At 32.5% G+C, this 14739-nt stretch overlaps 1 protein-coding gene across 7 annotated transcripts in view; it reads right to left on the reverse strand.

Annotated features, from left to right (window-relative positions):
- The window catches only part of pphln1 (periphilin 1), a 138542-nt gene that overhangs the window by 75533 nt on the left and 48270 nt on the right, over nucleotides 1-14739 (reverse strand). For 2 of the 7 annotated variants that reach the window (XM_059977695.1, XM_059977696.1), the window contains exon 4: nucleotides 10995-11055. The exons of the other annotated variants lie outside the window; for them this stretch is intronic. In XM_059977695.1, the coding sequence (XP_059833678.1) occupies nucleotides 10995-11055 (61 nt within the window). The remainder of the gene's footprint in view (nucleotides 1-10994; nucleotides 11056-14739) is intronic. 7 annotated transcript variants of the gene reach the window in all.

Genomic DNA, 14739 nt, shown 5'->3' on the forward strand with positions numbered 1-14739 from the left:
ACTATGAAGAAAGTCCTGAAAATGGCCAAAAATGGAACATCTTCATTCTTGCCCTAAATGCCAGCAGCCTAACAGGCAGCAAATAAATTTTCATATACAAATACCATATTGTATAATAAACTTCCATGTAGTGTCATGGAAGAAAACATACCAGAATTTCCTCAGAAACAATGAATGCCTCAATAGGGAAAGCCCAAGCTTTGGATCCTCTTTTTGCAAAACTAAGATTATGTACATTAAGTAAAGAGAACAGAATTCTTCCAAATTTGGAATCTGTTTAAACTTCATTACAATCTCCCAAAATCTACACTATTTTATCTCAGTAATATAGAAGACAAAGCTGTTAGTTCATTTGCTCTGTTGAATATTTTGAAACTTTCTCTCAAGTGTGGCAAACTTATGGCATGTCTGCCCAAGATGTAAAGTGGCATGCAGTGCAGTTCCTTGATTCTTTAAACCTACCATAATAAAAAGACACATGGTGACCATCTTTATTGCCAAATAAAGCAATGAATGATTTTTTTTTTACACAACCTGTGAGCAGTGAGATGTTTTCACAGGGAACATCTCACACTGGTTACAGAAACATGTGAAATCCTTGAAGACCCGCTGTACACATGAGTGTTTGTATAGTAAAAAGTTGGGCCTATTGGCATTGGCTTCACTCTGCTTATATTTCTTCCTATGTTGTTTGTGAGTGAATACTGGATATTCAGTGATAATAATGGTAAATATTGTATAAGCTTAACGCTTCCATGGATTTTTTGTAATAATTTTTTATTAGGAAAACTGTATTGCCAGAGTTTAATGGTAATTTAAAAGTTGATAATTAAAAAAAAAATTAAATGGTGTATTTGAAAATAGTAGTTAAATATATTAGACTGTTCTGAATAACAGATACACCATCAAAGACACAAAAGCATACAAATGATAAAAGCAGCAGAGATTTTCAATTTTTATGAAACTCTTCATAAATGACTGAGGTAAAGTGAACAAGAACAAACCGAACATATTTCTCCAGAAATCAACAATTTAAAAAAAGTCAAATATTTTGATGACATTTATTTCAGGTAGCTCCAACTTAGTTGCTGCTAGTTTTGAGGTTTCAAATACTATTACCCAACATGGAAAAGCTCTCGGTGATGGAGAACATGTTGTAGCTAGAGTATGCACCTTTCCTTTTTGACTGTTTTTCCAGAAAAGGAAAAAAAGTATTCAGTACATTAAAGATTTGCCCAGTGATCAAAAACAATAAAAGATAAAATATTATTATTTAGAACAAACATAGTAGAACTGATAAAAGATGATAGATCATATAATTTTCTTTTCATTTGTTTTGATGAGAGTGCTGATGTTACATCATCAACTAGGCTAGCCATTATTGCTTGATTTTGTAGGGGTAACGAAATATGTGAAGAACTGGTTAACTTGGTAATGTTGAGTAACATACAAAATACTGGGAAAAAAACTCAGCAGGTCAGGCAGCATCCATGGAAATGAATTAACAGTCAACAGTTCAAGTCAAGACCCTTCATCAGGACTTAAGGAAATCAAGAGAACTAAAAGCAGGCATGAGGTTACTCCAGCAGACAAGGTGAAGGAAAATTTCAAGAGATTCTATAGAGATATTAAGCAACAAAATTCATCCATTTTCCTTAAAGAAGTCCATAATTATTGTTACTAATTTGTTAATCATTGATAATCTCAGCTCAAAATTACCATGGCACACGAGGATTTTTAGAAGATTATTGCTAATTTGGACACACACTCATAAAAGTTTCTCCACAGCTCCCCTCCCCCACCTAATGTATATACTTCTTCTTGATATCTTCTCCAATACCTCCACTATAAGCAGGATCAATGGCAATTCTGAAGAATGTAGTGCATTTTTATATAAATGTCCTGCATTTTATTTTGAACTCTACACTCATATGTAGAGTGTAGATAATCATATTATTTTAAAGAGATTTATAGCTCTATTAGACAACCGGGTGACCCGTTGGGCCACCCTTTGAAAGAAAGGTAGTAACAGTCTGATGTGATGTGCTTTGAAAATTAAAGATAAAAAACTCAGTTTATTAAAGAAGAAAGATGCTTAGCAAGACAAATATAGTCTTCCTCTCTCTTCCTTCTCTGCCTGTTTTTGTCATTCTGAGAACACACAGCCCTTTCATCCTTTGTCTCTTCATCTCTCCTGCCATTTGTTCTTTCTCTCTAATCCTGGAGCTGTGCAGCCCTGGCCTGATCCGATTCTTGTTCTCTCCTCCTTCTGTGCCTATTATTGTCATTTTGCAGACGTGCATGACTCTCTTCCTTGACTTTTCTTCTCTTTTTGTCCTGACTCTTCGATCCTGGAGCCGTGCGGCACTGGCCACATCCGATTCTTGTTCTCTCCCTCTCTTTGCCGCTTCTCAACGACGTTTGGCATCATCTCTTGACCATAATGTCCCACTTCTCTTTCCATGCGGCATAATTAGGCTGTCCATATTTTTTTACCCTAATACTGGATAGAAGATACAAAGCAGTAACGCCAAACCCTCCAGGATGCTAACTTTTCTGGATGATGTGGTTGGTGCTCTCCTAAATGGACATGATAGCCCTGCCCTTTTGCTGTGGTTGGTGTCGCTGCTGAGGCTGGCCATGCACATGCGTCGTGGTGTTGCATTGCAGTTTCCATGAAATCTGGAATCAGCTCGGGTTGTGGAAAGCAGGGCCTGTTGATTGACGAGTGAGCAATTTTATACGAATATATAACCCTGAACTTTGCATGTATTCTGTAAGTAAGCACATTTTAAGTCGATTTAGTAAAAAAAAGTGCCGCTGTAATGCACCGTTTGAGCTAACTGAAGGTCACAAACAGACAAGTGAGGCATGAAAGTTTAAGTAGTATATAGATTTATATTTATGATTTTTGATTTTTCCCTCTATTTATATAATTTTATTAACAGAAGATCATATAATTAATGTTTTAGAATACCTGTATTTTATGATTAAAGGTTTGTTTATGTTATCAATCATGCATTTGTCCATTGTGATCTGCACATCATAAATAACTGTGAAAAAAACTGGCATTAATGAGCTACATTAAAAATGCTAATAAGCTGACAATAAAAATCTCCATAAGTAAAATGGCAGATTTCAGCCACTTTCCCTCTTAGAAATTTAAGAATGTGTTAAATAGAAAGTTGGTTAAGTTTCCCCTCAGTGTCTTAAAAACCATAAAGATTACTTTCTGGTTTAAGCTCTGATAAACTCAAGTCATGTATGCACTTCTTCAGGTTTATTATTACAGACATATGCTGTTACATTTGCTGTTCTTCAACATAACATTAGAAAGAAATGTTGTTGAAGGTAAGATTATAAACACATTATAATGGAAAACACTTTATACCTAAAACTTAAATTATAAATTATGCGATTACAATTAATGAGGACTTGCAGGAGGGGAAATCTGTGAGTAATTTGTATTGAAATTTCTCTCCCCCCCCCCCCACCTCCATCCCCCTCTTAATGCTTAACATTTTCCAGTTGTGAGTTAATAATTATGATTTACTTCAAATCTCTTTAAAATTGTTAACATTTCTTTTCAACCTTAGTTGAAGGGACGGCTCTCCATACCAGCTCAAATTTATTACTGCAAATTTCTATTTTAATAATAAATTTAGAAACTTAAAAGTTATTAAATATTTTGATTAATACTTTGTTATGTCACAAATGATCAATTGGTTAAATTAAATTAATCAATATAGTAAATTATTTTGTTTGTGGTTTGCTAAATATGTCAGTAGCTCTGTCTGAAAGGTAGCCATGTTAAAAATGTGTACTATTGACGTATCTCCATCAGGGAAAATATTAAAGATTACAGAATTTGGTAAATAGTTACCAGTAACTATTAATAATTGATATCTACTCTTATAAATATACATGCCACTATTTTGAAGATAACCAGATATAAAACAAGACACTGCAAATACTGAGCATGTCAGGCAGCAAGTGGAGAATGAAAGTTTTAGGGCTGATGTTATTCATCCAGTCTGATAAAGTTATCAGCTTGCAATGTTAACTCTGCTTTTGAATTTGTGGTACACAAAACTGCTGAGCAATTCCAGCATTTTTATTTTTATTTTAACTGCAGTATTTTGGTTTCGGACAACTGCAAATTGAAATATTGCTAAATATTACTGCTTCCTATTCAATTCATTCTATTACTTCTCAGAGGCATTGTCAGAGATCACCAACCGTGAAAATTACAATACGTGTGAAGGGACCCACACGCTACCATATATGACAAACTGTTACGGTCCCAACTATAAATCCTTCGATTGTACGCTCCCACATTAGCTGATGTCAGGTCTCCAATGAGTCACAATATCTTTCTTTCTTTTTCAATCTTTTTATTAAATTTCATATATAAAAAAAAACAACACATAATAATGAATAGATTACAGATTCAATAAACTTGAGATTACATTAGTAATAGGATAATAATATCCTATTAAAACATCCATCAACAAAAGGTACATAAATCAATCAAGTCTATATAAATATGTATGAAAAAAAAAACAAAAATAATCGTCGAAAAAAGAAGAAAAAAAAAATTGAAATTATATATGAGAAAAAATATATATTGAAAAAAAATACTAAACTAAAACTAACATGGGCAATAATAGCACTTTATAAATATATAAAGGTGTCAAGAAAAGAACTCCGGAACTCCATACCTGAACAAGTATAAGTAGAGAAAAGGATCTGAAATAGGCCAAATTAATTCATATGAAAGTGTCGAATAAATGGTCCCCAGGTTTCTTCAAATTTAATTGAAGAATCAAAGATAGTGCTTCTGATTTTTTCCAAACTCAGATAAGAAATAGTTTGGGAGAACCACTGAAATGTAGTAGGAGGATTTACTTCTTTCCAGTTTTGTAATATAGACCTTCTGGCAATTAATGTTACAAAGGCAATCATTCGTCTGATTGAAGGGGAAAGCTGATTGCCATCTTCATTTGGTATACCGAAAATTGCAGTAATAAAATGGGGTTGTAAATCGATATTCCATACTGAGGAAATGACATCAAAAATGTCCTTCCAATAGTTATGTAAAGTGGGACATGTCCAAAACATGTGAGTCAATGAAGCCACTTCTAAGTGACATCTGTCACATTGAGGATTAATATGCGAATAAAATCGGGCAAGCTTATCTTTAGACATATAAGCTCTATGTACAATTTTAAATTGTATTAAAGCATGTTTAGCACAAATAGAGGAGGAATTAACCATTTGTAAAATTTTTTCCCATTTATCTGTTGATATATTACATCGAAGTTCTTTTTCCCATTCTTGTCTAATTCTATCCGATATTTCTGGCTGTATCTTCATAATCATGTTATAAATAAAAGCTACTAATCCCTTCTGACAAGGATTAAAAGTAAAAATCAAATCTGAAAAATCCGATGGAGTTGAGTTAGGAAAAGATGGAAGAATTTTATGTAAGAAATTTCTAATTTGTAAGTATCTAAAAAAATTAGATTTAGGTAATTCAAATTTGTTGGATAGTTGATCAAAAGACATCAAAGTACCTTCAAAAAAAAGATCACGAAAACATTTTATACCTTTCCTTTTCCATATACTAAAAGCTTGATCTGTCAATGAAGGTTTAAAAAAAAAATTACATAAAATAGGGCTGTCCAGAGCAAAGTTTTTCAGATTAAAGAATTTGCGAAATTGAAACCAAATTCGTAGTGTATGTTTAACAACAGGGTTAGATATCTGTTTATTGAATTTGGCTAAATCAATAGGAAGAAAAGAACCAAGAACGGAAAATATAGAATATCCCTTAACCTCACTACATTCCAAATTTACCCACTGTGGGCACACAGGTGAATCCAAATCTAGTTTCCAGTACATTAGGTTACGAATATTATTCGCCCAATAATAAAATCTAAAGTTAGGTAAAGCTAGACCACCATCTTTTTTAGACTTTTGTAATTGCCTTTTGCTTAACCTAGGATTTTTATTTTGCCACACAAATGAGGAAATTTTTGAATCAATATTATCAAAAAAAGATTTAGGAATAAAAATTGGTAAAGCTTGGAATAAATATAAAAATTTCGGTAAAATCATCATTTTAATAGCATTAATCCGACCAACTAATGATAAAAATAAGGGAGACCATCTAGTAGTAAGTTGCTGAATTTGATGAAGCATAGGTAAAAAATTCAGTCCAAATAAATCTTTATATTTCTTGGTGATTTTTATACCTAAATAGATAAAGTTATCAGTAACAACTTTAAATGGCATCCTATCACTCAATAAAGTTTGCGCGTTTAAAGGGAATAACTCACTCTTATCTAAGTTTAACTTATAACCAGAAAAGCTACCAAATTGAGCCAACAAGGATAAAATAGCAGGAATAGACCTACTAGGATTAGAAATATATAACAACAAATCATCAGCATAAAGCGATAATTTGTATAACTTCTCATTACGGGTAATACCAAAAATATTAGGAGACTCACGAATAGCAATAGCTAAAGGTTCTAATGCAATATTAAATAATAAAGGACTTAAAGGACAACCTTGTCTCGTACCACGAGATAATTGAAAAAAAGAGGATCTATAATTATTTGTAAGAACAGAAGCAACAGGTTTATAATATATTAATTTAATCCATGATATAAAATTAGGACTAAAATTAAAGTTTCTCAATGCATTAAATAAATATGTCCATTCAACTCTATCAAAGGCTTTTTCAGCATCTAATGAGATAACACATTCTGGGGTTGTAGGTGATGAAGTATAAATTATGTTAATCAATTTTCTAATATTAAAAAAGGAATATCGATTCCTAATAAAACCAGTTTGATCTTCTGAAATAATCTGTGGTAATACCTTTTCTAATCTAATGGCTAAAATTTTTGTAAGAATCTTAGAGTCTACATTTAATAATGATATAGGGCGATAAGATGCACATAAGGTAGGATCTTTATCTTTTTTAAGAATTAAAGAGATAGTAGCTTCATAAAACGATTGAGGTAGTCTCTTCTTAACAAACGCATCATTAAAGATTTCACATAGCCAAGGAGAAAGCAATAAAGAAAAAGTTTTAAAAAATTCTACAATAAAACCATCAGGACCAGGAGCTTTCCCTGAATTCATTGATGAGATAGCCTCTCTTATTTCATCCATAGAAATAGGAGCATCAAGCAAGCTACAATCTTCATCTATCAGTTTAGGAATATTCAAATTATTAAAAAAATTATCCATCGTAAACCGGTCACCGTCAAATTCCGATTGATATAAAGATTTATAAAAATCTTGAAAAGTGTTATTGATTTCTTTATAATCAGTAGTTAAATTACCGTCTTGTTTACGAATTTTAATAATTTGTCGCTTAGTCGAAATAGCTTTTAATTGATTAGCTAACAATTTACCAGTTCGATCACTATGAATATAAAATTGAGCCCTAGTCTTAATTAATTGATTCTCAATTGAAGAAGATAATAATAAACTATGTTCCATTTGAAGCTCAACTCTCTTCTTATAAAGTTCTTTGGTAGGAGTAACGGAATAAATCTTATCAATTTCTTTAATTTTATCCACCAATAAAGCTATATCTGAATATCTTTGTTTTCTTTTACCAGCGGAATATGAAATAATTTGTCCACGAATAAAAGCCTTGAAAGAGTCCCAAAGTATTCCTTTATCAATCTCTTCATTATAGTTTGTTGAAAAAAATAAGTCAATTTGTTGTTTTATGAAGGTAATAAATTCTGGATCTTGAAGTAAAGTAGCATTAAGTCTCCAAGATCTAGTATTGATAGAAGAGTCCGAAATCTTGATAGATAACTTCAAAGGCGCATGATCCGAAATAGCAATAGAATCGTATTTACAATCAATAACATCTGTTAATAAACGATGATCAATAAGAAAGTAATCAATTCTAGAATAACTATGATATACATGTGAAAAAAATGAAAATTCTTTATCTTTAGGGTTCAAAAACCGCCATATTTCAGTAATTCCAGAATCAACCATAAAAGAATTAATAAGTAAAGCTGATCTATTCGGAAGAGTTCGAATAGGTTTAGATCTATCCATCGAAGGATTCAAACAACAATTAAAGTCTCCACCCATAATCAACATATATTCATTCAAATTAGGAAGAGAAGTAAATAAACGTTTAAAAAATTCAGGACAATCAAAGTTTGGAGCATAAATATTAACTAAAACAACTTTCCGATTAAAAAGTGAACCAGTTATCAACAAAAATCTACCCTGTGGATCAGAAATAATTTCATAATGTGTAAACGAAATTGAGGCGTCTATAAAAATAGACACACCCCTAATTTTAGCGGTACAATTTGAGTGAAATTGTTGTCCTTTCCAGAACCTAAAAAAACGTTGATTATCCTCCCTCCTAATGTGGGTCTCCTGTGCAAAAATAATATTAGCGTTCAATCTATGGAATACTTTAAATTTTTTTTACGTTTAATCGGATGATTTAAACCATTAGTATTCCACGAGATAAAGTTAATAGATTTATCCATCATACCAATATTAATTGTGTGTATCATAAAAGGTTAAAAAGACACATAACCCACAATTTAGGAAGAAGGAAAATTGATTCAGGAGCAACCGGAGATCCTGACACCTCAACAATATTAACAATTTAAAGTCAGCCCATAAACTAAAAGCAAAAAAATAAAAAGCAAAAGCATGAAAAAAGATCCCTCCCCCCTCCCCCCACCCTTTGAAAGAAAGCCAAGCGGCAGGCGCATAAACTAATACTAATATTACCCCCATTTCAAGATGGCAGCTCCATAAGAAAATTTTTTAAGAAAAAACTATATAACACCCTAATTAAAATATAGAGTTGCAAAAAAAAAAAATATATATATATATATATATATACCTACATATATATATATACACATACACATACACACCCATATCAGACAAATCAAAAAAAAACTAAAATAGTAAAACCAGAAAAATCATTAATAAAAAAAAATGCACATTAAAGTTTAAAAATGTGATACACCTTTAAAAAAGAAATTCCATATTCAGATACAAAGATGACGTTTCACAAGCCAAGACTTATGGGAAGAAGAAACGACATTTTGAGAAAGCCATATTACAAAATATGAATATAAATTCAGCAATCTAATAAGAAAATTTAGTAAAAAAGTTATCAAAATAGAATTTTTTTTAAAAAAAAGATTTAATAGACACTACAACATATATAAAAAAAAACTAAAGAAAAAGAATTCAAAACCTTTGTTCCATTTCTAAATACAGGCAAGCAAATAAACGCTTATAAAAAGTAAAGACTTATGGGAAGAAGAAACGACATTTTTAAAAAATAATTCATTATTACAAAATACAAACGTGTATAAAAAAGGATATTATAAAAATTAAAACAGCATCTATAAGCAATAATAATAGTAGTAAAAAAAAAAGACCCAGACCCATAGTTCAAAATAAAAAGTTATAACCCAACTTCCAGGGTTAAAACTTAAAATGAAATGACATCCTCTCTCCAAAAAAAAAATCTTCAATGTAACTCATAGTTCAAGTTGCACTAGAGGATCGATATTCTTCAACAAATTTCTTCGCTTCTTCAGGAGTGTTAAAAAAGTGTAGACTGTTGTCGGGCAGCACCATTCTAAGCTTCGCTGGATACATTAAAGCTTGTTTAAATCCAATCGAATGAATCTCTGCCATCACTGGTTTAAAAGCGATCCTGGCTTTCATTACTTCATACGAATAGTCCTCAACTATTCGAAATGAATAATTTCTGTAGGAGATCAAACCTTTTTTACGAGCTAATCGAATTAGAAGCTCTTTCTCACGAGGATAATGAAGGCGAACAATCACCGCTCGTGGTTTATCAGACACAGACGAAAACCTCGCAACTCTATGAGCGCGGTCAATAACAGGTTCATTTTTCAAACCTTCACCACCGAAAATTTCCCACAGTAATTTAGAGAAAAATTCAGTTAAATCACCGGACTCAACTTTTTCGGGAATTCCGATGATGCGCAAATTCTGTCTGCGAGAACGATTTTCAAGATCAGTAATTTTAAACTTGTACTGATCTAAAGTTTTAGCAGTCGACTCTATCTTCTTCTCTAACACTTCAATTGTACGTGCTTTTTCACAAATTGATTGTTCAAGAGTCGTGATCTTATTTCCATGCTGTTGAACCTCTAACGCCTGCGACTGAAACTTAGTTTCAAGCGATTTAACAACTCCTTCAAGATCGGATATTTTCGAAGTAATCCTCCTTTCCAAACTTAACAGTTTACTGTCCAATTTACCTTCTAGTCTGCCTTCCAGACCCGCAAATTTAGCATCCAGTTTATTGTCCAATTTACCTTCCATACCCGCAAATTTAACATCCAGTTTAATGTCCAAAAGACCAGAAATTGCGTCGATGGATACAGGATCCTTAGCCGATTTCTTACTTGTAGCCATTTTAGGTTTGACAAGATTAGATCAACTATTATTTTAGGAAAAAAGGGTCAATCAAAGGTAGCAACTCATATGATTAAGTTCGAAAAGATCTAATTAAAGGGTGATTATAGTTAAAAAAATAAAGAGCGCCTAAAAGGCAGATGCTTACGTCGCCATCTTGAAACTCCACCCAAGTCACAATATCAACATCCTTGCAGACAAAACCGAGTGAAATAAGCTACATAAGCTAATGCCGCCTCATCATCTTTTAAGTAGCATTCCAGACTGATTTGCCCTACAGTGGGATGCAATGATGGAACACATTGACGAAATTTATCAAGGTGATATCTGGAACCTAACACAACTTACATTGCCATAAAGCATAACTCTCACAACTTGGATGCACAAACACACACATCGCTAAAAAGAATTTAAGGAACAGAATGTTCCCACCCAATCCTCATTTCTTTCCTATCTCAAATTCTACCATCCAGCTCTGAAAATACAAAAAACTTCAGCTAAGGTAGTTCTAGACACACCTGTTTTGAGGAGACAACCTTCTGGAATCTACCAGACAAAAATCTTCTCTCAAACTTGTATCTGCAAAGGAAATCAACTATGTTTTAAAATTTGTAAGAGTATATGTAATGTATTTTTTCAGGAAGCAATCTAGTAAGTGTATACTTGCCCAAATTGTCAAAAAGTGAAGCCTCAAAAAACACAGTATCCATCATTAAGCACCCCACCACCCAGGACTTGCCATTTTCTTATCGCTGCAATCAAAGAAGAGATAAAGGAGCCGGAAGGCTCACACACTCAACATTTTAGCTATCAGATTTCGGAAGAGACAATGAATCCATGGACACTACATCATTATTTTTACACCACTTATTTTGTGTGTGTGTGTGTGTGTGTGTGTGTGTGTGTGTGTGTGTGTGTGTGTGTGTGTATTTCTTAGGATTTATAGTATATTTTACGTCTTGCACTGTACTGCTGCCAAAAAACAATTTTCATGACATACGTCAGTGATAATAAAGCTGCTTCTGATTGCAAAATTCAACACTCCAATATTCTTCTTTAGGCACAAACATCAAAAAGCCCATACCATTCCGAACCAGGACTCAAATGCACTTCACATATCTCTTCACTTCTGTATTCAAACCCTTTTTAAAATTGCAGCTCATTACCATAAAGATATTTCTGGACCAGTGAAACTGCAGGATGAGAAAAGGGAGACAATGACATACATTTGATATGAGAGAGAGAGAGAGAGAGAGAGAGCGAGAGAGAGAGAGAGAGACACATATATATAAATAGTCCACCGTAAGAGAAATTGCTTACAAATGGAGGAATTTCAGTACTGTTGCTACACTGTTGGTATCCTGCAAATATCACACCAAAAGCGATGCTGAAAGAAGTGAAAAAGAACCCAAGGGTAACAGCAAAAGACCTGCAGAAATCTCTTCAACATGCTAAAGTCTCTGTTCATGTGTCCACTATAGGAAAAACACTGAACAAGAATGGAAGGACACCATGGAAGAAACCGCTGCTCTACAAAAAACATTGCTGCGAGTCTCAAGTTTGCAAAAGACCACCTGGACATTCTGCAATGCTTCTGGGACAATGTTCTGTGGGCAGAGGAGACAGAAGTTAAACTTTTTGGCATAAATGCACACCACTATGTTTGGGCACCAACACCTTATCCCAACTGCGAAGTATGGTGGAAAGAGAATCATGGTTTGGAGCTGCTTTGCTGCTTCAGGACCTGGATGACTTAATGACTTCAAAACTGTATTAAGACATTTTACAGCAGAATGTCAGGATAGCCTGAATGCTTAATAGAAGTTAGATGTCACCTGAAGCTTAAAAAAAGTTGGATGATACAACAAGAAATTATCCGAAACACAAATCTACAACAGAATGGTTTAAAAAGAAAATTCATGTTTTGGAATGGCCAAGTCGAAGTCTAGACCTTAACCCAATTGAGATGCTGTGGCATGACCTGAAGAGGGCTGTTCGTGCAAGGTATCCCAGAAATATTGATGTACTGAAACAGTTTCGTAAGGAATGGTCTAAAATTCCTCTCGCCACCGTGCAAGTCTGATCAGCAGCTACAGGAAACATTTGGTGGAGGTTATTACTGCTAAAGGAGGTTCTACCAGTTATTATATATAGGGATTCTCATACTTTTTCCTGATTGAACTGTGAATGATTAAACAATGTGTTCAATAAAGATAAGAAAAGTACAATTGTTTATGTGTTATTAGTTTAGTTAGATAGTGTTTGTCTATTATTGTGACTAAGATGATCAGACTACATTTTATGAGTAATTAATTCAGAAAAACAGGTAATTGCACAGAGTTCAAACTTTTTCTTGCAACTGTTCCGGTTAGACATTTTTTATAATAATACTTATCTAAGTTTCCATATTTGCAAGAATCAGATCTGTTGGATATTATTTTGAATGTGGATCCTTTAGTAAGAGGTTCTATTAGTAGAATTTGTAATTTATTTTTACTACAAAAAGATAACCTCTCACTAAAGATTAAACAAGATTGGGAGAGAGAACTTAATATGACCTTTGTTAACAAAGATTGGTTGCAAGTTCTGAAAAAGGTCAATTCTTCTTCGATATGTGTCAAGCACTGTTTAATTCAATTTTAAATTGTTCACTGTTATTATTTAACAAAGGAGAGACTATCTAAAATATTTCCCAATGTAGACAATTACTGCCATAGGTGTAAAACTGAAGTAGCCACTTTGTCTCATATGTTCCGGTCATGTCCTTCATTAAAATCTTTTTGGAAATATTTATTTTCTACAATTTCTAAAGCTCTGAAAATTAATTTTCAACCTAATACATTGACTGTTCTATTTGGAATAGTTCCGCATCATATTCAGACTATTTCATCTTCAGATCAACATGTAGTTGCATTTGTTACATTGTTGGCAAGAAGGGCTATTTTATTAAAATGGAAAAGTACCTCTGTCCCTATATTAATTCAATGGTACATAACAAGTAATGTTATGTCTTAATTTGGAAAAAATCAGAAGTAGAACTTTTGAACCTCGATTTGATTTTCAGAGAAGATGGGACTCTGTCAAATATTATCATTTAATTTCAATTATTTTCTTTTCTTTTTCAATCTTTTTATTAAATTTCATATATAAAAAAAAACAAAACATGATAATGAATAGATTACAAATTCAATAAACTTGAAATTACATTAGTAATAGGATAATAATATCCTATTAAACATCAATCAACAAAAGGTACATTAATCAAGTCTATATAAATATATATGAGAAAAAAACAAAAATAATCATCAAAAAAGAAAAAAAAATTGAAAATATATAGAAGAAAATATATATTGAAAAAAAATACTAAACTAAACTAACATGGGCAATAATAACAGTTTATAAATATGTGATAGTGTCAAGAAAAAACTCCGGAACTCCATACCTGAACAAGGATAAGTAGAGAAAAGGATCTGAAATAGGCCAAATTAATTCATATGAAAATGTCGAATAAATGGTCCCCAGGTTTCTTCAAATTTAATTGAAGAATCAAAAATAGTGCTTCTAATTTTTTCCAAACTCAGATAGGAAATAGTTTGAGAGAACCACTGAGATGTGGTAGGAGGATTGACTTCTTTCCAGTTTTGTAGTATAGACCTTCTGGCAATTAATGTTACAAAGGAAATCATTCGTCTGATTGAAGGGGAAAACTGATTACCATCTTCATTTGGTATACCGAAAATTGCAGTAATAAAATGGGGTTGTAAATCGATATTCCATACTGAGGAAATGACATCAAAAATGTCCTTCCAATAGTTATGTAAAGTGGGACATGCCCAAAACATGTGGGTCAATGAAGCCACTTCTAAGTGACATCTGTCACATTGAGGATTGATATGCGAGTAGAATCGAGCAAGCTTATCTTTAGACATATAAGCTCTATGTACAATTTTAAATTGTATTAAAGCATGTTTAGCACAAATAGAAGAGGAATTAACCATTTGTAAAATTTTTTCCCATTTATCTGTTGATATATTATATCGAAGTTCTTTTTCCCATTCTTGTTTAATTCTATCCAATATTTCTGGCTGTATCTTCATAATCATGTTATAAATAAAAGCTACTAATCCCTTCTGGCAAGGATTAAAAGTAAAAATCAAATCTGAAAAATCCGATGGAGTTGAATTGGGAAAAGATGGGAGAATTTTATGTAAGAAATTTCTAATTTGTAAGTATCTAAAAAAATTAGATTTAGGTAATTTAAAT

Source organism: Hypanus sabinus, chromosome 8, assembly GCF_030144855.1.
Source record: "Hypanus sabinus isolate sHypSab1 chromosome 8, sHypSab1.hap1, whole genome shotgun sequence".
Classification (NCBI taxonomy): domain Eukaryota; kingdom Metazoa; phylum Chordata; class Chondrichthyes; order Myliobatiformes; family Dasyatidae; genus Hypanus; species Hypanus sabinus.